Raw genomic sequence first — 24,974 nt, forward strand, 5'->3', positions numbered from 1 at the left:
AATTCTCAAAATGTGACAGTAAACGTAAGAGACACCAGCCCTGTTCTCATGGAGTTTACTGTTTAGGCAAGGATATGTTGATGCAAATAATAGTCAGTCTGTAAATAAGAACAGAAGAGAGTTTTATTTGAGCCAAACTAAGAAGTATAGCCTGGGAGACAGCCTTTCAGTTCTGAGGAACTGTTCCGGAGAAGCATGATTTTCAGTGCAGCTTTATATCTTGTCAGAACAAAGAACATCAAATATAACAAGAGTACCTTCCTTCAGTGTTTCTTAAAGAAAGATTAACACATACACAGCAGGTCATTATGTTCTTGGAGCCTGGGAAGGGAGCCTTATCATCAAAGGAGTACCAGCACTGATGTCCCAGAAAGGGAGGCTTTTATGTCTGTCTTCAAAACAGACATTCTTTACTTCTGGACAGTGTACCCTCTTCTTTAATGGCTAAAGCACATGTATAGTGTATGTTAGATAAGCTATAACACTGGCTGTTCTAATTAGAATAAAGTTCAAGCCAAATCATGTGTAATCTGACTTGATTACAGTGGCTTCACCATACTTCAATATGTGAAAATTTCTTCCATCAGTTAGTTTGGGAAGATAAAAGGAATAATTAATTTACATAACAGACTTAAATTACAGTTGTGGTAATGCTACAAAGGAGATATACACAGTGATACAAAGAGTACTTTTCTTGGCTTTCTTGCCAAGAAATAATAGCAAATTAAAATTTGATGACTTGGGAAAGAGCTTTGTTTGTGCAGGAATAGAAATGCCAGTGTTTCTAGCACAGAGAGAGAGACAGTGGTATGAGATTTAAGTATGAAGTCCTGAGAGGTAAGCAGGATCCAGATCTTGTAAAGCTTTGTAGGTCCTGGTAAAGAGTTTATTTTCAGTACAATGGTAAGCTTTTAAGGGGTTTTACATAGGGAATGTCTTAAAGGTGATTTATGTTTAAGAAGATAACTGCCTACTATGTGGAGAAAGGACTTCAGGGGGATAAGAGTGAAAGCAGGGAGACCAATGAGACAGAAATTGTAATATTCCACTTGAGAGATGAGGGCAGCTTGAATTATGGTGGTGAAGATAGGAGGGAATGAATTTGGGATATATATTGGAAATAGAATCACTAAGACTAAAGCATGTAAAATAAGGTATCTTTTAAGCATCTGTTTGGTTTTTTGTTTGTTTCGGTTTTTTATGTGTTGCCAAAAGTGTACAAACATTGATTCTGAAAGTTACGTGTATGATATTAATTTAGTATTATGGTGGTTGTTGCTGTTCAGTCACCAAGTCACGTCCAACTCTTTTCTACCCCATGGACTGCAGCACACCGGGCTCTTCCATCCTCCACTATCTCCCAGAGTTTGCTCAAACTCATGTCTATTGAATAGGTGATGCTATCTAACCATCTCATCCTTCGCCACCCCCTTCTCCTTTTGCCTTCAGTCTTTCCCAGCCTCAGGATATTTTCCAGTGAGTCAAGTCTTCGCATCTGGTGGCCAAACTTCAGCTTCACCATCAGTCCTTCCAGTGAATATTCAGGATTGATTTCCTTTAGGATTGACTCATTTGATCTCCTTGCTTTTTAAGGGACTCTCCAGAGTCTTCTCCAGCAGCACAATTCAGAAGCATCAGCTCTTCAGCACTCAGCTTTCTTTATGGTCCACCTCTCACATCTGTTCATGACTACTGGAAAAATTATAGCTTTGACTGTATGAACCTTTGTCAGCAAAGTGATGTCTCTGCTTTTTAATATGCTATCCAGGTTTGTCATGGCTTTTCTTCCAAGAAGCAAGCATCTTTTAATGTCGTGGCTGCAGTCACCATCTGCAGTGATTTTGGAGCCCAGGAAAATAAAACCTGTCACTGTTTCTATTTTTTCCCTTCTATTTGCCATGAAGTGATGGAACTGGATGCCATGATCTTTGTTTTTTGAATGTTGAGTTTTAAGTCAGCCTTTTCACTCTCCTCTTTCACTTTCATCAAGAGGCTGTTTAGTTCCTCTTTCTGCCATTAGAGTGTTATCATCTGCATATCTGAGGTTGTTGATATTTCTCCCAGAAATCTTGATTCTAGCTTGTGTTTCATCCAGCCTGGGGTTTTTCATGAATTACTCTGCATAGAAGTTAAATAAGCAGGGTGATATTATATAGCCTTGTTGTACTCTTTTCTCAATTTTGAACCAGTCAGTTGTTCCATGTTTGGTTCTGTTGTTCCTTGACCCACATACAGATTTCTCAGGAGACAGATAAGACAGTTTGGTAGTCCCATCTCTTTCAGAATTTTCCACAGTTTGTTGTGATCTATACAACCTAGATAGCATATTGAAAAGCAGAGACATTGCTTTGCCAACAAAGGTCCGTCTAGTCAAGGCTATGGTTTTTCCACTGGTCATATATGGATGTGAGAGTTGGACTGTGAAGAAAGCTGAGCGCTGAAGGATTGATGCTTTTGAACTGTGGTGTTGGAGAAGACTCTTGAGAATCCCTTGGACTGCAAGGAGATCCAACCAGTCCATTCTAAAGATCAGTCCTGGGTGTTCTTTGGAAGGACTGATGCTAAAGCTGAAACTCCAGTACTTTGGCCACCTCATGAGAAGAGTTGACTCATTGGAAAAGACCCTGATGCTGGGAGGGATTGGGGGCAGGAGAAGAAGGGGACGACAGAGGATGAGATGGCTGGATGGCATCACCGACTCTATGGACGTGAGTCTGAGTGAACTCCGGGAGTTGGTGATGGACAGGGAGGCCTGGCGTGCTGCGATTCATGGGGTCGGGAAGAGTTGGACACGACTGAGTGACTGAACTGATCGATTGATTTTTTGGCTGCACTGGTCTTAGTTGCTTTGCGAGGTGAACGGGAGCTTTTCTTCATTACAGTGCATGGGCTTCCCATTGCGATGGCTTCTCTTGTTGCAGAGCACAGGCTCTAAGCTCACGGGCTTTAGTAGTTGCAGCTTGCGGGCCCTAGAGTGCCTGGGCTTCAGTGGTTGTGGCACCCGGGCTTAGTTGCTCAGCGGCATGTGCAATTTTCTTCAGTTCAGTTCGGTTCAGTCACTCAGTCGTGTCCGACTCTTTGCGACCCCATGAATTGCAGCACGCTAGGCCTCCCTGTCCATCACCAACTCCCAGAGTTCACTCAGATTCATGTCCATCGAGTCAGTGATGCCATCCAGCCATCTCATCCTCTGTCATCCCCTTCTCCTCCTGCCCCCAATCCCTCCCAGCATCAGAGTCTTTTCCAATGAGTCAACTCTTCACATGAGGTGGCCAAAGTACTGGAGTTTCAGCTTCAGCATCATTCCTTCCAAAGAGATCTCAGGGCTGATCTCCTTCAGAATAGACTGGTTGGAAATCCTTGCAATTTTCTTGGACCAGAGATTAAACCCGTGACCCTTGCATTGGCAGGCAGATCTTATTCACCCACCACCAGGGAAGTCCCAGTTACAGTGTTTACAGTGTTATTTTTATGTCTTTTTTTTCTTTTTTGCTGAGTTAAGTTAAATTTTCATAAGATAAATATTCATTTTGTGCAGATTTTATTAAGCTGTATTTTGATGGCTGATTGACTATATTTTGCGATTGAATTATTATGTAATCCATAAACTCCTATAAACTGGGACAGTTTTTTATTTGAAGCATTCAAGTCCATATCATCCCAATCAGTATTGGTCACTGATTTCATCTTGAATATGAGAATTTTCCGAGAGTGGTAATTAGAGCAGTGTAAAGTCCTCAAAATTTTTCATATTTCATATTCCTATAATGAAAATTTTTTCTTCTTTCCTTCCTTTTTTGGCCCTCTCACAGAAAATAATCCTAAATTCTCAATTTTGTTCTTAATCTCTTCCTTCATTACGGTTTCTCCTCCTCTTTTCTCACCTTTTCTTATTGTGTATTTGTTACAGAAAAGTTTTTCTTCAAAAATGGATGGGATGTCTTCAGAGGCTAATGACGAAAAGTAAGTTCTTGAAATGCAGCTAAAAACATTAACTCCTTATCAGAGAAAGATATTTTTCCAATTGGTAAGACGTATTGATAACTTCTGAAATGTTTTCCCAGTCTGTTCCAGGGAAAAGAAGTAAATGTTACAGAATCACGGCACTTCTTGTCATATCTTTGTATAAACTCATCTAGAGTGAAAATTGAGATGGATTTAGAGGCTACTTCCCATCTCTTCAATTTAAGGATGAGAAAATTGAGGCCCAAGGAAATGATTTGTCTAAAGTTGGCATCACAAACTAGCAGCTGTTTACAGCCTATAGGCATATGGATATATGACAAAGAAAATATTTTTAAAACATTGTTTTTTAATTTTTGAATTAGTTGCCAAAATTTCATACAACAGTAGAAAAATCAAGTGTTATGACACTGGGCTCATATTCTTGCTTGGCAACAGCTAACCTAGTGGAGTACATAGTAGCTGTAATGATCAAACCAGGCAGGGAGGAATTGTCTGTAGTCTCAATACCACCTATTTTTCTTAACATCTGCTAAATTATCTGTTTGGCTTTTTCAGTATTCAAAACCTGGTCTAAAAAAATCACACAGTAGTAAAACCAGAGCTAGAGGCTTTTAATTTATGATCCATTTATCTTTTGGTTTTTTTTTTAGCCCATACTGCTGCTTATAGAATCTTAGTTCCCTGACCAGGGATTGAACCCATGCCCCCTGCAGTGGAAGCTCAGAGCTCTGACCACTGGACCACCAGGGAATTACCTTTCTTATTTTTTTTTTTTTAGTCCATTTATCTTATAATTGTACTTATATCAATATGGTAAACTATGTTGTACTGATTGTTTTTCAGAAAATTGTTGTATGATATACCATATGTATTTTAAAATGCTGACTTCCTAAATACTGAATTTAAGTCTTGTAATATAAAGTTGATTAAGTGAAAGTGATGACTGATTTATAAGCATGGAAGGGATATTATAATGATGGGTTTTAGAAATTCAGTCTTTTACCGCTGTGTACGTAAAATTTTTTCCCTTTTTCAGTGGCAATGTGGAGAAACCTGTTGGAAGACGACATTCTTCAGTAAGAAACGCTTATTTGAGCTGTTGTTACCTTTTATTGACTGATGACTGTATACCACAGTAATTTTGAATGGCATCATCGTCCCAACCCTGCTGGCTTCTATTACTCTCTGGATAAAGACTCAAATATTTAACCTGATTATACAATTCTGTAGATATACTAAAATTCCTATTTTATGGATTTCATGGTAATTTAATTCATTGTGTTCTGTGTAAATTATTCTGTAATAATCTGTTTTAAAAATATATAAAAACTATTGTACAGAGCTGCACCAAACAAAATAATCCAGCTACAATCTATTTAAGCACAAAACTTTTTGAGTTATGAAATTGAAAAAAATCCAAAAGATAGGGATGATATTAGGCACAAGTTAACTAACAAGGGGTTCCAACAATAGCACCAGTGGCTCTGTGATACTTTCGCCATAAATATCTTTGCCGCAAACACTTTTGCCGCATTACTAATTGGCAGCAGTATTATCATTGTGGAAGGGTTTTATAACACAATGCAAAGCTCAATTACAAATATGTATCCTAGTGTTTGAAAACTGATAACCTATCTTAATAGAAGAAATTTTAGTGAAAAACTATGATGCCAAATGAAAAGTATGAAACAATAAATTTTTTAAAATGTATTAAATATACTATGAGCAAAAGATAAAAGGCAAGTGCTTAGGTACAACTCACAAAATAAAATCAGTTATTTATGCAGTATTGCCATGAATTTACACACATTTTAAATGTATTCAAGTATTCTGTAATAAAGTCTTTAACTTTGTTACTCGTTTTTCATGTTTCATTATGTCCTTTTTAATGTCCCTCTTTTATCTTTTATGGCAAAATTGCCTTCTGGTCAATTAGTTATGCAGCAAAAGTGTTTGTAGGACAGATGTCTCTGCAAGGACACTTATGGTGAAAGTACTGGACACAATTAGTACTTGATTTCCTTTCATTTTTATACTCTAATCTCTTCCTCTGGGTAATAAACAGTTCTCTCTATATATTATTATTATTACTACAGTATAGCTAGCTCTCCCAACTTCCAGGTTCCAGTTCTACATAAAAAATAGTGTCTGTTTCCCCAGGATTAAAAAATAAATAAATAAACCCAGAATACTCAGGGTTGAATCATGTTGGCTCTGTTATTTTGAGATGAGTCAAGTCCTCATTCCCAAACCAGTCACTAGTGATGAAAGAATGTTTGTGCAAATTGATCTTGGCCTGGGTTACCTGTTCAACCCTAGAGCTGAAGTAGAGTTTTACCCAGACCACATGGGATGAGAGGTAGCAAAATAACTGGGAAATGTAGGCAAGAAGGGAATGGAGCCAAACATTTAAAACAGCCACAAAGTACAAAGTAGTATGAATTTGTGGTGTTTTAGAGGTTTCTACAGAAATTTTAGTATCTCTACCTTTCTGAAATAATAATAGATAATAGCAGACTTTCTTGAATATTTCTCTTCTAGATTTTGAAACCCCCAAGGAGTCCTCTTCAGGACCTCAGAGGTGGAAATGGGAATGAAACTACTCAGGTAAGTCTCTGGTACAAATGCATCATAGATGACTATTTTCAGTGATACTTTCAGTAAGTAGAAAATTTGCTAGCTATTGAAGGGAGAGCACCATAAATGATTCTCAGCTGAATATGTACAAGTAAGCATTCCTGGCCCTCAGGTTATAATCCAAAGATTTGAGCAAGCTGGCACTCTTGATTTTTAACCCCTATTTACTTTTCCAGATTTCTTATCACTCTCATTCATGTATCTCACCATTCAGAATTGCTTACCATTCCCCAAACAGACATGAACTGTCAAGACTGCGGGTATTCATATGTGATATTACCTCTGTTAAGATGGCTAGTCCCTCATCCTCATTTACCTGCCAGTATTTTATTAAAAATTTTTCCAAACACAGTGAAAAGTAGAAAGAATTTTGTAGTAAATGTTCATATAGTCATTACCTAGATTCTACAATTAATATTTTATCATACTTGGTTTATCGTATATTTGTAGTCCTCTTTACCCCATGATTCCCATTTGATCTCTTAAGACTCAGCTTTGGTGTCACTTCTCTCAGAAAGTCATCCCTTAACATGTTTTGTTGTAGTTGTTTACTAATGTCCATTATAATAAGAACTCTCTTGAGATTAACTTTGTTGTATTTTTTTTTAGTGTATTATACATGGTATATAATTCACTGTCAGTACATTTTGTTGAATGATGAAATGTTTGTAGCTTTGGAGTCCATTTAATTCTGAGTGCTTACCCTACTTTAGCCTCTATAAATAAATTTTTCTATTTCTCACATATATCAAGCCTTTGCACATGATCTGAATCAAATGCTTTCCTTCTGTCCAACTCTTCATCTGACTACTAATCCTTCAGATCTCAATTTAAATGTACTTCCTCACAGAAATCTTCTGTAATTCTCAGGCTAAATTATTATTTTTTAATGTAGTTTTTATTCATATCACTTACTGCTACTGCTAAGTCACTTCAGTTGTGTCCGACTCTGTGCGACCCCAGAGATGGCAGCCCACCAGGCTCCCCCCATCTCTGGGATTCTCCAGGCAAGAACACTGGAGTGGGTTGCCATTTCCTTCTCCAATGCATGAAAGTGAAAAGTGAAAGGGAAGTCGCTCAGTCGTGTCTGACTCTTAACGACCCCATGGACTGCAGCCTACCAGGCTCCTTCGTTGATAGGATTTTCCAGGCAAGAGTACTGGAGTGGGGTGCAATTGCCTTCTCTATCACTTACTACATTTTGAATTTTATATTTGTATAGATTTTTGTTTTAATGTCTATGTTACCATTAATCCCCAGTAGAGTAGGGACTCGGAGAAGGCGATGGCACCCCACTCTAGTACTTTTGCCTGGAAAATCCCATGGTCGGAGGAGCCTGGTAGGCTGCAGTCCATGGGGTCACTAAGAGTCAGACACGACTGAGCGACTTCACTTTCACTTTTCACTTTCATGCATTGATTGGAGAAGGAAATGGCAACCCACTCCAGTGTTCTTGCCTGGAGAATCCCAGGGACAGAGGAGCCTTGTGGGTTGCCATCTATGGGGTCGCACAGAGTCGGACACGACTGAAGCGACGCAGCAGCAGCAGCAGAGTAGGGACTGTGTTGTTTGCTTTACCATTCTTTTGCTGTCACTTAGCATGGGATTTAGTATGTGTGTGTTTTCTTTTTTTTTAGTTTAATGAACGTTTGAATGAGTAAATAATGTATTCATAGATTCATAGAGCTTTAAAACTAACAGGGCCTCAATAGTAATCTTGAATCTTATTCCTTAATTTTATAAATAAGAAATAGGAGGTCCGGAGAGGTTAAATGTTTTGTCTAACCCCACACAGTTAGTGGCAGACTTCAGACTCAAGCTGTAATTTCCTTAGTGCTTTCTAATATACCACACAAATTTCAGGGTTTTTTAAAAGGTAAGAAATATAGTAGTATTTATTATGTCCATATTATTATCATTATTAAGCTCAAGGCCACCTGTAGTGTCTCCCAGGATCTTAACAGAGAGGATGAACATTCCTGGTTCTTTGTAACAAAATTTATGCTCAGGTATCCAGAATTAGGAAAGTAAAATTCTCTGTGGATTTCATTTGGTTTTGTGTTTGGTATCTATATGAGTAAAAATGTTCGTCCTTGTTAAGGAAGATGAAGGAAAATAAAAATAGTAAAATGAAAATATGTTCAGCATCACTAATCGTTAGGGAAATGAAAGTCAAAACCACAGTAAGATATCAATTCATATCTGTTAGGACTATTAAAAAAAAAAATAACAACAGTTGGCTAGGATGTAGAGTAATTGGAATCCTTGTGTACTATTGGTGGGAATGTAAAATGGTGCAGCTGCTATAGAAAATAATGATTCCTCCAGAAACTAAAATAGATTTACCATATGATCCAGCAGTTCCACTTCTGGATATATACTCCAAAGAATTAAAAGCAGAGTCTTGAGATGTACACCACTGTTCATAGCAGTGTTATTTACAGTAGCCAAAAGGTGGAATCAACCCAGAATCCATTGACAAATGAATACATAAACAAAAGGTGGTATTAATGGAATATTATTCAGCCTTATGGAGAAGGCAGTGGCAACCCACTCCAGTACTCTTGCCTGGAAAATTCCATGGACGGAGGAGCATGGTAGGCTGCAGTCCATGGGGTCGCTAAGAGTCAGACACGACTGAGCGACTTCACTTTCACTTTTCACTTTCATGCATTGGAGAAGGAAATGGCAGCCCACTCCAGTGTTCTTGCCTGGAGAATCCCAGGGACAGGGGAGCCTGGTGGGCTGCCATCTCTGGGGTCCCACAGAGTCGGACACTACTGAAGCAACTTAGCAGCAGCAGCAGCATTCAGCCTTAAGAAGGTAATTCTGACATACTACAATGTGAATGAACCTTGAGAACATGATGTTAAAAGAAAGAAAAAAAAGCCACAAAAGACAAACACTTTTATGAATTACCTGGAGTAGTCAGATTCATAGAAACAGAAAGTGAAATTGTGGTTGTGGGGAAGTTGGGGCATATGAGGGAGTTGTGTGTTGAGTGTAGTTTCAGTTTTGCAAGATGAAAAGACTTCTGGGGATTGGTTACACAGCCATATAGATGTATGTAACAGTATTGAAGCGTACACTTAAAAACAGTTAAAAGAGGCTTGAGTATGTTAAGTAAAATAGTCACAGAAGGACAAAAACTCCATGATTCCACTTACATGCAATGTCCAAAATAGTCTAATTCATAGAATCAGAGAGGAGGGGAGTGGTTATCAGGGACTGAAAGGAGAGGGAAATGGAGAGTTGCCAATCAATGGGTATAAAGTTTCAGTTATACATGTGAATGAGTTCTAGAGATTCACTGTATAACACTATGTCTATAGTTAACAACATTGTATTATACACTTAAAAATCTGTTAATAGAGTAGATCGCATCAAGTGTTCTTACCATAATAAAATTAAAAAAATTTTAAGTGATTTTATGTTAATTGTATTTTACCACAATTTAAAAAATTATTTTAATCTTAAAAATAGTAAGGTTACCATGATAGGCAATATATCACTTGTTTTGTTTCCAAAGAGAAAAGGTTAAGGACAGTAATCACCTTCCTTAAATATATGTTTGTGTCAGTGAGCTTATCATCATTCACATTGAAAATCATATTCCTGTTAAGTGCTTCTATATTGGAATTTTTTGAAGGATCAAATTATCAAAATTAATAATATCACATTAGTTTAAAATAAGACCTGGTGTCTGTCTTATCATACTCTTGGAGACATACTTCTTAGTCGTTTCATTAAGAATCTTATCGTATATTCTCTGCCCTTAGGAATCCAATGCTTTGAGAAATAAGAAAAACTCTCGTCGAGTCAGCTTTGCAGATACTATAAAGTAAGTTGAAAAAAATAAATGTTACTGATAATACTTTTTTTTTGTCTTACACCAAATATGTTGGTACTAACTGATTTGGATAATTGGTGTGTCGATTAGATAAATGTTGGAAAATTGTTATTTAAAAGTCTGTTATGCTTAAAAGATGGAGAAGGTGATGGCACCCCACTCCAGTATTCTTGCCCGGGAAATCCCATGGACGGAGGAGCCTGCAATCTGCAGGTGGTCACTGCAGTCCATGGGGTTGCAGAGAGTCAGACACGACTGAGCAACTTCACTTTCACTTTTCACTTTCATGCATTGGAGAAGGAAATGGCAACCCACTCCAGTGTTCTTGCTGGGAGAATCCCAGGGACAGGGGAGCCTGGTGGGCTGGTAGGCTGCCGTCTATGGGGTCGCACAGAGTCAGACACGACTGAAGCAACTTAGAAGCAGCAGCAGCAGCAGCATGTTTAAAAGAAACACTGAAAGCATCCCCTCTAAAGTCCAGAAGAAAAACAACTACGTTTTACTGCTGTTGTTTAACATTTTTTTTGAGGTGCTAAACAACAAAAATAGAGGAAAAAAACAGTTATTAAAATTTTAATATATTTCATATATAATAATAATCAGAAGATAAGTGTCTTTTTTTCTTTATATTATATTTTGTTGCTGTAAATTTAATAACATATAAAGAATAAAACATTACTAAAGGATACTAAGTTAAGAATTGTATAGGGAATTCCCTGGTGTGGCCAAAAAAAAAAAGAACTGTACAAATGAAGACAATTACCTAAATAAAAAGATTTAATATCATAAAGATGTCACTTCTCCCTAAGTTATAAATTTAATGTAATTCTTATATATAGTATTTTTATGATTATTTTCTTGATGCTCATCAATATATTTGTATTTTCTCACTGAAGAGTTATTTGAGAATTTTAAAATTCATATCTGGTAAAGGCATTTTGTGGTCATTTTTAGTTATATTGTAGTGAGAAAATGCTAATCTGTATTATTTTGATTTTTATTGACATTTTCTGTGTGATCTTATATGTGATCAATTTTTGTGAATGATCCATAAGTACTTGGAAAAGAAAATAATATTTTGAATATTAGGGTGTAGAATTTGGCATATCAATTCTATCCATTTTCTACCTTTTATTATTTGGGTCTTCTGTAATCTTATATAGTTTCAGTCACTCTAATTTCCATGAATTATGAGAGGTGAGTTAGTCTCTAATTGATAGTGGATCCCACTCTAACTCTCTTTATCCAATAGTTTTTCTCTGTGAATTCTATGTTCATTGGTACATATTATCATTGTTAATCTTTATTCAAGATTGTACTTTCTGGCATTACAAACTAATCATCTTTGCTTTGTTTATTGCTTTTTGATTCAGATTCTACTTAGATTGCTGTTAAGATTTCTGTCTCTGCTAGATTTTTGCTTTCATATTTGTGGTACACCTTTTTGTATTGTTTGACCGTGTATAAGCAATTGTAAAGTTAGTCTGTTCCCTCCCTTCCTTGTACTATTTAATATGCTTAAACTTCAGTTGAAACTTCATTGTTTTATATGATATCCTTTGGCATTTATAAAGGATGAGGTAGTTAGCCTAGTTCTTCCTTTCATCTTTTCCCCCATTCTCATTCCTTTCTTAATTTTTTTTTTTAAATTTTTATCATGTCTCTTTTTCCCTCTCTCTCTCGTATCTCTCTCTCTCTGGGTATTTGACGTTAGGGAATCTGTCACATTTGCGTATCAGTTCTATTATATATATTTAATTGTTCATATCAGTTCTGTCACTATAGTTGCCCTAATTATCTCTTGGTTGGTTGAAGCTTTTTCCTTTATATTTGAGGGCTCATTGGAACAATATTTATTCTATGAGTTCTTGGGTACTCAAACTGTTAGTTACAGGCTTTATACTTGACGATTTAGCTGGATATAAAATCTTCAATTCACTTTCTCTTTAAAGAACTTGTTCTGTTCTTTTAAAGCATTGAATGTTTCTATGAACAAGTCAGAGGAGAGTCTTTTCTTATCTTTGAAGTTTATTGAATGCATTACTAGAATGCATCTTTACTAGATGCATTCTTTACTAGAATGCATCTTCATTTTGACTGCTTTGGGTCTTGAATCCTGAATCAACCTTTTAATATTTTTTTCTATTCCATTATGTAAATTTCATTCAGTTCACTTCAGTCCCTCAGTCACCTATGACCTTTGTGATGCCATGGACTGCAACACGCCATGCCTCCCTGTCCATCACCAACTCCTAGGGCTTGCTCAAACTCATGTCCATCCAGTTGGTGATGCCATCCAACCATCTCATCGTCTGTTGTGCCCTTCTCCTTTTGCCTTCAATCTTTCCCAGCATCAGGGTCTTTTCAGATGAGTCAGTTCTTCGCATCAGGTGGCCAAAGTGTTGGAGTTCAGTTTCAGCATCAGTCATTTCAATGAATATTCAGAACTGATTTCCTTTAGGATGGACTGGTTGGATCTGCTTACAGTCCAAGGGGCTCTCAGGAGTCTTCTCCAACACCACAGTTCAAAAGCATCAGTTCTTCGGCACTTGGCTTTCCCTATAGTCCAAGTCTCACATCCATACATGACTACTGGAAAAACCATAGCTTTGACTAGACAGACATTTGTTGGCAACGTAACGTCTCTGCTTTTTAATATACTGTCTAGGTTGGTTGTAGCTTTTTTTCCAAGGAGCAAGTGTCTTTTAATTTCATGGCTGCAGTCACCATCTGCAGTGATTTTGGAGCCCAAGAAAATAAAGTCTGTCACTGTTTCCAGTGTTTCCCTATCGATTTGCCATGAAGTGATGGAAACAGATGCCATGATCTTCGTTTTCTGAATGTTGAGTTTTCAGCCAACTTTTTCCCTCTCCTATTTCACTTTCATCAAGAGGCTCTTTAGTTCTTCTTCACTTTCTGCCATAAGGGTGGTGTCATCTGTATATCTGAGGTTATTGATGTTTCTCCCTGCAATTTTGATTCCAGCTTGTGCTTCATCCAGCCTGGCATTTCTCATGATGTACTCTACATATAAGTTAAATAAGTAGGGTGACATATATAGTCTTGATGTACTCCTTTCTCAATTTCGAACCAGTCTATTGTTCCATTACCAGTTCTAACTGTTGCTTCTTGACCTGCATACAGATTGCTCAAGAGGCAGGTAAGGTAGTCTGATATTTCCATCTCTTCAAGAATTTTCCACAGTTTGTTGTGGTCCACACAGTCAAAGGCTTTGGCATAGTCAATAAAGCAGAAGTAGATGTTTTCCTGGAGCTCTCTTGCTTTTTCTATGATTCAACAGATGTTGGCAATTTGATATCTGGTTTCTCTGCCTTTTTAAAATCCAGCTTGAACATCTGGAAGTTCTTGTTCATGTACTGTTGAAGCCTCGGTTGGAGAATTTTGAGCATTACTTTGCTAGCATGTGAGATCAGTGCAGTTATGTAGTAGTTTGAGCATTCTTTGGCATTCCCTTTCTTTGGGATTGGAATGAAAACTAACCTTTACCAGTCCTGTGGCCACTGCTGAGTTTTCCAAATTTGCTGGCACATTGAATGCAGCACTTTCACAGTATCATCTTTAGGATTTGAAATAGCTCACCTGGAATTCCATCACCTCTATTAGCTTTGTTTGTAGTGATGCTCCTAAGGCCCACTTGACTTTGCATTTCAGGATGTCTAGCTCTAGGTGAGTGATCACACCATCGTGGTCATCTGGGTCATGAAGATCTTTTTTGTGTAGTTCTTCTGTGTATTCTTGCCACCTCTTCTTAAGATCTTCTGCTTCTGTGAGGTCCATACTATTTCTGTCCTTTATTGAGCCCATCTTTGCATGAAATGTTCCCTTGGTATCTCTAATTTTCTTGAAGAGATCTTTAATCTTTCCCTTTCTGTTGTTTTCCTCTATTTCTTTGCATTGATCACTGAGGAATGCTTTCTTATCTCTCTTTGCTATTCTTTGAAACTCTGCATTCAAATGGATATATCTTTCTTTTTCTCCTTTGCCTTTCGCTTCTCTTCTTTTCTCAGCTATTTTTAAGGCCTCCTCAGACAGTTTGCCTTTTTGCATTTCTTTTCCTTGGGGATGGTCTTGATCACCAACTCCTGTACAGTGTCACGAACTTCCGTCCATAGTTCTTCAGGTACTGTATCAAATCTAATTCCTCGAATCTGTTTGTCACTTCCACTGTATAATCATAAAGGATTTTATTTAGGTCATACCTGAATAGCCTAGTGGTTTTCCCTACTTTCTTCAGTTTAACTCTGAATTTTGCAAGAAGGAGTCCATGATCTGAGTCACAGTCAGCTCCCGGTCTTGTTTTTGCTGACTGTATAGAGCTTTTCCATCTTCTGCCACAAAGAATATAATCGATCTGATTTTGGTATTGACCATCTGGTGATGTCCATGTGTAGAGTCGTCTCTTGTGTTGTTGGAAGAGGGTGTTTGCTATGACCAGTGCGTTCTCTTGGCAAAGCTCTATTAGCCTTTGCCTTGCTTCATTTTGTACTCCAAGCCCAAACTTTCTTATTACTCCAAGTATCTCTTGACTTCCTACTTTTGCATTCCAGTCCCCTATGATGAAAAGGACATCTTTTTTTGGTGTTAGTTCTAGAAGGTCTTATAGGTCATTGTAGAACTGTTCAACTTCAGCTTCTTCGGCATTAGTGGTTGGGGCATAGACTTGGATTACTGTGATATTGAATGGTTTGCCTTCAAACAGAGATGATTCTGTCATTTTTGAGATTGCACCCAAGTACCGCATTTTGGACTCTCTTGTTGACTGTGAGAGCTACTCCATTTCTTCTAAGGGATTCTTGCCCACAGTAATAATTATCTGAATTAAACTCACCCCTTCCGGTAAATTTTAGTTCACTGATTCCTAAAATGTCAATGTTCACTCTTGCCATCTCCTATTTGACCACTTCCAACTTACCTTGATTCATGGACCTAACATTCCAGGTTCCTATGCAACATTGTTCTTTACAGCATCGAACTTTACTTCCATCACCAGTCATATCCACAACTGGGCATTGTTTTCACTTTGGCTCCATCTCTTCTTTCTTTCTGGAGTGATTTCTCCATTCTTCTCTAGTAGCATATTGGGCACCTGTCAACCTGGGGAGTTATCTTTCAGTGTCGTATCTTTTTGCCTTTTCACTAGGGACTCAATAATTCATAAATACAAATAATGTTTATAACCTTTGCTTTTCTTCTGTGTTATAGTCTCTCTTAATTCCTTTTATTTTCTTTTACTTTGTTTAGTTAAATTTTTCTGTCCTTTATCATATTTTCCAAAGTGCTTACTCACTCTATCTCTTCCAGTTTCACCTTCTTTCTGTTGCTGATTATATTTTTTCTTCTGCTTCTTTCATTAATTTCATCTATTTGTGTGTCTTTTTCCATCTTCTTATCTTTTCCTTGAGTTCTTGCATTTCTGCCTTTCAGAGAGATGATTGCTTTGTTATGCTTTTTAAATCCATAGCAAACTGTGAGTACAGTTTTCATCATCTTCGGGACATTTTTCTGAGTATTTTTTTATGTTAATAAAATATATTATGCTCTGCTTTCTTTTAATCTTTGGTGTCTTTATGGATTGTATGCTTTTTTCTCATCATTGAATATGTTGGGTGTTATTTTCAAGACATTTCTGTGGAGGAGGAGGGGATGTGGAGGTATTCCAAGGTAGCTGTTTTTCTAGAAATAGGCTCTCTTTTTAGCTGTTGTAAAGACAGACTGTCTATTTAATATCACCACCTTCAAATTTTATTTTCTGTATAACTTAGACTGCTTTCACTTGGCCTATAGTGAGATGAACTCCTAGATCAGTTTAACCTTGGATTTGAACAGTTTGGGATGAGACTTGATTGTTTCATGTCCAGAAATCTAGGAAAGTCCTGGGCTTTAATCTGCATTGTTTCCCGTTCCTCATTTGTTCCTCTGTCTCCTCCAAATTCTTTACCTTAATAAACCTTTCAGACAGATTAAAGAAATTCAGTTCTGCAATTACCACATAAAGCATGATTTTTGCACTAGGATGCCCAGGATTTCAGTTGTGGGGCTGCTGGGAAAATATTTTCTTCTTTTCCTTAGAGGAAGAGTAAGTAGATGTTGGTAAGGGGTGAAGTAGGGAGTTCCCTCTTAGCAGACACTGTGTGACATCTTTCTGTTAACTGAGTAGTTCCAAACAGTAGGTGCTTTCTGAAATATAAATTTGTTGTTGTTAACTGGTAGTAATTGTAATTGTTTTATTGCTCTTTTCTGTTCATCTTTTATCTGTAAGTCAATTGATGCCTTTCTGGATAAACATGAGTTGTCAGTGTTTTATATTATTGAATTCCAAGGGTGGGGGGTGGGAGAGACATTATAAGATTTGGTATTACCGGGGAAGGCTAGCTATTGCCTGCCAGTAGGCTTCCCTTGGTGGTATATTCCTTGGTAGAGTTGCCACTGTCTTCCTAGATCCTGCACTTGGTTTTGCAGACTACAATTTTTTTTTCCCTGTACCAAAACTGGGTGGATCTTTTAGAAATGGGCTTGTATTAAACAGATTCACTAGAGATTTGTTTATAACTAAGAATACTACTACTAAATATGGGCTTCCTTGGTGGCTCAGATGGTAAAGAATCTGCCTGCATTGCAGGAGACCCGGGGTCAATCCCTGGGTCAGGAATATCCCGTGGAGAAGGGAATGACTACCCACTCCAGTATTCTTGCCTAGAGAATTCTGTGAATAGAGAAGCCTGGGAGGCTACAGTTCATGGGACTGCAAAGAGTCGGACACGAGTGAGTGACTAACCATTTCTTCACTTCACTGCTAAATATATCATGAGAAACAAATGAATCAGAACCCTTATATGAGTACATCAATACATTCCTCAAAGGCATTCTACCTAAGAAAATAAATTATACTGTAAATATGGCTTGCTGATAATGGAATCTGAACTATTAGTTATGAATCTGAACTACTAGTTATGATTCAGAATGTTTAAAGGCACCAGGCTATGAAACCTAATGAATCTACCTCCACAGTAGGTACACACACACCTATTATTGCATGTCTTAAAAGATTCTATTTGTATACTCCCTGAATAACTGTGGCCTAGGTTTGATTTAATAACTCACTTTCTCCACTTTGTTTCAGACTGACTTTTCCTTCACATGTTGTTGCTGCTATTGTTGTTGTTTTGTCAGCTTGCAAGATCTTAGTTCTCTGAGGAGAGGTCGGACATGGGTAATTTTACTTAACTGCGTGCTAAGTCACTTCAGTCGTGTCCAGCTTTTTGCAACCCTATGGACTATAGCTCGCCAGGCTCCCCTTTCCATAGGATTCTCCAGTCAAGAATACTGAAGTGGGTTGCCATGCCCTTCTCCAGGGGATCTTCCTGACTCAGAGATTGAACCCTCATCTTTTAATGTCTCCTGAATAGGCAGGGGGGTTCTTTACCACTAGCACTGAATATTAGTGTAAAAATAACTATTTTAAGTTTTCTGTTAAGCATTTGTACTGTGTTAGATATTTTTGTGTAAATTAACCTTTTTTCTTTTGAGTTAAACTTCCTTGGGATTATGTTCCTCAAAGTAGAATTCCCAGGTTTAAAAGAAGCAGTAGTTACGTAGTCATTATTACATTTTTGTTACTGGTTTTAGTAACTTTAGTAATGTACCTATTTTTCCTCAGGGTATATTTTAACAATTTTAGCTGATTTGATTGATTTTATTATCTTAGTTATTTTAATTTGGATTTTATTCGTCATTACTATTTTTTCTATATTTTGCTCATTTGTGCTTTTTTTCTCATTTTGAAATGTTTTATTTTTCATTTCTTCATCTACCTAGACAATATTAAAGAAAATATTTTAAAGTTTTTGTGTGATTGAACTCTTTATTTGTTATTAAAGCATGTGTCTTTCTTGGTTCATAAATAATTTTTGCAACAGATTATACCTTTGAAAGCTTTCCTTATATCATAGATACTGTATAGGTTGAAAAAAAATGAGAGGGCAAGGGATAACATAATTAAAGTAAATTTACAGGAGAATGGAGGAAAGAACTATTTTGCTATTTCAGTTAACTGTCTCCATATGTTTGCTAAATATGCTTTAGTAAGTATGTTTTATACATTTACAACTTACTCTTTGCTCACTTAATATGTGGTTTCCAAAATTTGGATCTTATATATAAAATGGATAACTAATAATAACGTGCTGTATAGCACAAGGAACTCTACTCAATACTCTATAATGGTCTTTATGGGAAAAGGATCTTAAAAAAAAGAAGTAGATATATATATATATGTATGTATATATATAATTGATTCACTTTGCTGTGCACCTGAAACTAACAGAGCATTGTAAATCAACTATACTTCAGTAAAAATAAAAATTTGGATCTTGAGGCATCTAAATATATTTTGGCATTTTCTTGTTTGTATTTCTTTCATTTTTTTTCTCTGACTTTTTACATGTAAATTGGGTTATTCATTGTTAGTTTTCATTGATAACTTTCCTCTTAGTGTGTAATAGCAACCTTGTTTAGTTCTAATACTTTTATGCTATGAAACGTAATGTGTTGAATTACTTCATAGTTATCTTCACTTTTCTGTTGTTTGTCCATAGATAATTTTTAAAAATATTTTTAATTTATAACTTGCAGGTTGTAGATTGAGTTTAAAATTTTTAAAAATTTAGTCAATAGCCATTTTTAATAGGGTATTTCAACCTGTTTACATTTGTTAAAATCAATATGCCTATTCTCTCTGTATTATTGGGTAAATTTAACTTTATTGTTGCAGATTTTTGGTTTTATTTTTTACTTTTTCTTAGAGTATAGTTGATTCACAATGTTGTGGGTTTTGTTTTGTTTTTAAACAAGAATGGGTATTATAAATGCTTTTAGAGCAATTATTAAGATAACTAAGAGTTTTTAGTAGTTTAATCTTTAATACAATAAAATAATTTTTTGGATGTTGCATTATCTCTGCATTCCTGGGATAAATCCAATTTAATCATAATAACTTTGCTAACATTAGTTTGCTAATATTTTGGGTTTTCTGCACTAATATTCGTATATGAGGTTGGCCTATAGATTTTATGTGGTATTCTTACTTGGTTTTACTACTGAGGTTCTATGAAGTTTTATAAATCAATCAGAAAGCTTTATCTTACTTATCTCAAAACAGATTGTAAATTAACATCATAGTTTTCTAATTAAAATTTGAAGATTTGGGAGAGTTCCCTGGTTGCCTAGGGATTAGGATTCCAGGCTGTCACTGCTGTGACCTGAGTTCAACCCCTGGTGGGCGAACTGAGATCCCACAAGCCATGCAGTTCAGTCAAAAAAAAAAACTTGCAGATTTTCAGTAATCTTTATTTTCTTTTCTAGAGTATTCCAGACAGAGTCTCATATGAAAATAGTGAAAAAGTCAGAAATTTCAGGTAAATTTGTTCTGTTACCCCTACTAAATCTGTTTTCTATATGATTATGCTATGGTTATCTAACCAGATAACTGGTATAACTTAATATCTATCTGACTGCTTAAAAAGTGTAACTTGAGCTGTGAGGGGCAGAATGTAAGGTATGACATTAGTATTTTTTTATTGTTGTTAACATCCTTATGTAATTTTTCTAATACTTTATTACTGTATTTTTAAAAAACTTTAATAACCTTTTCTCTATTTATAGAAACAGAAGCAAGAGAAAATGTCCTATTTATACAGTAAGTAAGAAAAGTGTGATGCAAATTATACTTTAAATGTTGTTTATTCCTATTATTTAAGTGTTTTTAAAGTTAATATTCTTTTTGTTTTTTATTTTAATTCCCTTTTGTGTAATACTTAGGATTAATTCTTAAAACACATTATTTGCATAATAATTTAACATGCTGCTGTGGCTGTTAAGTATAGCTTATCCTCTTAAGAGGGATGAAACATTCTACTTTCATATGTAAATCCTTAAAATACATCCACTAGTAGAAAACAATAAATACCAGGTCTTCAGATTTTTTTCATTATATGTTTTTCTTATTATAATATTAATTCAAAAATTAAATAACCATAGAGCTTAAACAGATGGAAAGATGCTTATCTTCCTCATAAGAGAAATATAACTTAGGGTATATTGAGATATAATGTTTATCTAATCAATTAAGAATCTAGGTAAAAAGTCACTCATTGGTAGTAGGTAAATATTATAGAGGGCTTCCCAGGTGGCACTACTGGTAAAGAATATGCTTGTCAGTGCAGGAGACACAAGAGACTTGAGTTTGATCCCTGGGTTGGGAAGATCCTCTGGAGGATGAAATGGTACCCCACTTCAGTATTCTTGCCTGTAGAATCCCTGTTGGGCTACAGTCCATGGAGTCACAGAGTCAGACATGACTGAGCATCTGAGCATATACTGCAGAAGACAATTGGCAATGTCAGTCCAAATTTTAACTTCACATGCTCTTTGGCACAGAGATTTCATGGAAGATGCAAAAGATTCTAAAGGTCTATCACTAAAAGGCTGGTTAAATAAATACCAGTTTTTCCGTGTAATTGACTAGAGCTGAGCTGGAAGGAAAAGATTGTCTGTATATACTTATACAGAAAAATCTCTAGGCCATATTACTCAGGCTTCCCACAGATAAACACTATTGATAATTTTGGATATCCTTGCAGAAATTATATATATCTATATATCTAACTACATGTTAATCTTTAGCTTTAAAAAAAAAAAAAAGACAAAAATGGGATCACTTGTAGCACTTTCCATGTTGTTACATACAGATCTACATCAGTCTATTATAATATGCTGTATGTCAGCACCAGTGTTTAGTCAGCTCCCCATTGATGGACATTTGGGTTGTTTCATTTTACTTACCTTTTTTTCCTAGAAAATGAGCTGCTTTAAAGGTCATTCTTTTCCCAAAAAGTAGGGAATTCTCTGATGTTCAATGGTTAGGACTCCATGCTTCCTAACCACTGCAGGGGGCATGAGTTCAATCCTTGGTTGAGGAGCTAAGATCCTGCAAGCCACAAGGCACAGCCAAAAAAATTTAAGAAAAAAAAAAAGGAAAGAAAAAGCAAGCAGCATATGTTAAGCATATTTTTATAGTGTTCTTGATATTTAAATTTCTGAAAAAATTTAATGGTAAGTTCCTTTAATTGCCTTGTAATTTTTTCTGCCAGATTAGATGTGCTCAGTTGCTAAGTCATATCCAATTCTTTGCATCCCTGTGGACTGTAGCCTGCCAGGCTTCTCTGTCCATAGGAGTTTTCAGGCAAGAATACTGAAGTGGGTCGCAGTTTCCTTCTTCAGGGGATCTTCTTGACCCAGGGATCAAACCCAGTTCTCCAGGGGCATCTCCTACATTGGCAGGCTTATTCTTTACCACTGATCTACCTGGGAAGCCCACTTATTAGATGAGTCTTTTTTTTAAAGATGTCTTCGGAGTTTACTGCCAGTCATCCTGTGAAAACATTTCACCTCCCCTCCTCTTTCAACTGTTGGGATTCTTGGTAATTGTCTGGAGTATAGATTTTTAAATTACTTATTAATTTTTAGGAATAAGAATCCAGAAGATAACTGCTGTGAGATAACTGGTGAGTAGGATCAGAATACTTTTCTTCTTATCATGTGTTTTTCTCTTCATCTAGATTCCTTAAAAAGTAATATTTAAGAGTACCATGAACAAAAAATGTAGAGGAAGTATTGACCTTTATATAAGCTCTTTAATTTAAAATTTAACAAGCTTACTGATACTTCTCTCAAACCTGCTATTCCTTGTTTCTATGTTGAACTCCCATTCACAGTCACTCACTAAAGTCAGGAATTGAGTCGTTTTTTAACTTTTCCTTCTTTCCATATATCCTTTTGGCCCTATTCCTTTCAGTTCTGTCTTTGAAATATCTTGCCTATATGTTACTTATTCTCTGTACCTTCTGCCAGTATTTGAATTCAAATCCTCACTTGAATTCTTTCTTGGACTATTGTATTTAGTTTCTTATCCTTCTAATTCATTCTATGTATTTTGAAATCTTACTGTAGTACCGCCCATCCTAAAATTGTTCAAAAGACACTATTTTGTTTACAGGATAAAACCCATACTCCTTAGCATAAACTTAGAAAGCCTTTTATAATTTCACTTGTCTTTTTCTCCAACTTTATCTCCAGCCCTTTACAGGCATATTTTGATCTGGCCCATGAATAACTACTTGAATTTTCCCATATGGTCTTTTTTCTGACGGTGTCCATTTGTAAATGCTGTTTCCTGTACCTAAAGAGGTCTTCCTTATCCAATTTGTCTAACAGTCTTCTCATCTTTCACTTAACTTAGCTTTTCCCTTAGCTTAAGTGCCATTCAAAGTAGCCAGTCCACAACTGTTATAGTCCATGAGAAGAAAGGAACTTGCGCTATAGTAGTAAGCTACTGTTTAGTTAGTGACTTTATTTTTCTTAGTAAAGCTTTATTGATGAAAGGAATTTTATAGTGGCTGCAAGCTCCTTATATTAAATTAATTGATATTAAGTAGTTCACAGACTGACACCATACATTAAGTGGTGCTGGCTTAAATTGAGCCTTCTTGATTATCAAAACCAAGCAGTTAGTTACTCTGATGTGTGCTCTCAAAATACTATTTTTCAGTCTATTATAGGATTTATCATATTGTATTTTAGGTATTTATTTTTGGCTCTTTTATTAATCTAGAAATTCTTTGAGTCCAGAAACTTTGTCTTGTTTGTTTGTGCTTTGGCATATAGTTGAGTTTTGGAGCATGTATATGTTCTGAATCAATATTTGTTAAGTAAATGACAAAAATGCAAGCTTGATATGTAAATAAGGCTTTAGTAAAAAGCCCATAATCACTTCATTATATTCAGTCAGGATTGCCATAAACTATTGAAAATATTCTAAAGATTCGTCTTAAACCTAAGTATTTTTAGATACATTTCTTGTTTTATTATAGCATCTTCAGTCACTTCCTTGTTTCCAAAGTCCAGTTTGTCCCCCAAAACTTTATATTTCAGTTCTAAAGTGTCTTGAATCTAATCTCTTATTTCTGTTCTTGCTGTCTGTTGCCCTAACACAAGTTCAACTCTACAGTGTTACATCTGAACTATTAGAGTAGCTTCCTCATTGGTTCATCTTCTCTTGAATCTATTTTCTTCTCTTGAATTATTTTTATAAAATGCACATCTCATCTGGGAACATCTAGATTCCTTAACATAGAATAAAAGATGCTCAAAATCTTACCCTAACAGAGACTTCCTTGGTGCTCCAGGGGCTAAGACTCTATGTTCGCAATGCAGGAGGCCCATGTTTGATCTCTAGTCAGGAAATTAGGTCCCACAGGCTGCAACGAAAATCATGTGTGCCATAACTAAGACCCAGTGGAGCCAAATAAATACATTTTTTTAAATAAAAATGTTACCCTAACATTTCAATCTTAGCAGTTGGTACTCTTTAGTGTGTAACTTCTACTATCCAGGAAATAAAAATGGAGACGTGAAGGAGGGAAAAAATTAATCCATACTTTCCATCTTTAGAATCCTACCTTTAAAAATTTCTACCACATTCTGAAAATATTTCAGTATGCAGAGAATACAGTAATCACTGATCTGTCTTTTTCTAAAGTGGGACAGTTTGAAAGTCTCAGTAAAATTTAATACCTAAGTCTTTAGAAAGGACTTAGTAACTGAAAAAACTTTAGTAAATACTTGTAACTGATGAAACTCCTATGAATTGAAAAATCAGGCTCTTTGTGATATATACTTTTGTCATGATTATAGTTTTTCTTTTTACTCAATAGGAATGAACACATTGCTTTGTGCTCCCATTCAGACCCAGATGCCCCAGAAAGAGGTATGAGTTCATTCAAATACCTTCATATTTTAATTTTGTTTGATAGTCGAAACTTTTAAAACACAAAAAATTTAATGTTAATGACATGATTTAGAAATTACTTACAGAATGAACCAACATAGACTGGAAAAGCTACCTACCTTTCCAGTTAATTTGTGGTTCAGTCGCTACGTCATGTCCAACACTTTGCGACCCCATGAACTGCAGCACACCAGGCTTCTCTGTCCTTCACTATCTAGCAGTTAACTAAGTATAGTTAAATCACTTCCAGTTTAAATAATACAGAAATATGTTAATTATATCAGGAATTCTCAAACTTTATGAGGCATATGAATAATCTAAGAATTTGGTTAAAATATAGATTCTTATCCCCTAGATCTGGGATAGGTCCTGAACTTCTATACGTCTCTCCCAGGTGATAGTAATGCACTGGTCCATAGACCATACTTTGAGTAGCAGAGTTAGACCATGTCTTTACAAGTAAAAGCACTGCATTCAAAGAAAACTCAACCCCCAAGAACTTAGAGTGTACTATGATTTAGCCATCATGCGCTTATTCCTTCTAAGTTTTTTTTTACTTAGAATGAGAATGACCTATCTAATATAATTTTCATTTCAATTACATTTGGTATTGTCAGTCTTTTCATTTTTTAGTCATTCTAGAGGGTGTATAATTAA

At 36.0% G+C, this 24,974-nt stretch overlaps 1 protein-coding gene across 1 annotated transcript in view; it reads left to right on the forward strand.

The window, feature by feature from the left end:
• The window catches only part of KNL1 (kinetochore scaffold 1), a 63,168-nt gene that overhangs the window by 4,505 nt on the left and 33,689 nt on the right, over nucleotides 1-24,974 (forward strand). The window contains 8 exon segments of the mRNA XM_069597814.1: nucleotides 3,911-3,963; nucleotides 5,003-5,042; nucleotides 6,508-6,573; nucleotides 10,383-10,444; nucleotides 19,835-19,887; nucleotides 20,135-20,168; nucleotides 21,998-22,035; nucleotides 24,244-24,296. Of these exon segments, the coding sequence (XP_069453915.1) occupies nucleotides 3,929-3,963; nucleotides 5,003-5,042; nucleotides 6,508-6,573; nucleotides 10,383-10,444; nucleotides 19,835-19,887; nucleotides 20,135-20,168; nucleotides 21,998-22,035; nucleotides 24,244-24,296 (381 nt within the window). The 5' untranslated portion in view covers nucleotides 3,911-3,928.

Source organism: Ovis canadensis, chromosome 7 (genome assembly GCF_042477335.2).
Source record: "Ovis canadensis isolate MfBH-ARS-UI-01 breed Bighorn chromosome 7, ARS-UI_OviCan_v2, whole genome shotgun sequence".
NCBI classification, from domain to species: Eukaryota; Metazoa; Chordata; class Mammalia; order Artiodactyla; family Bovidae; genus Ovis; species Ovis canadensis.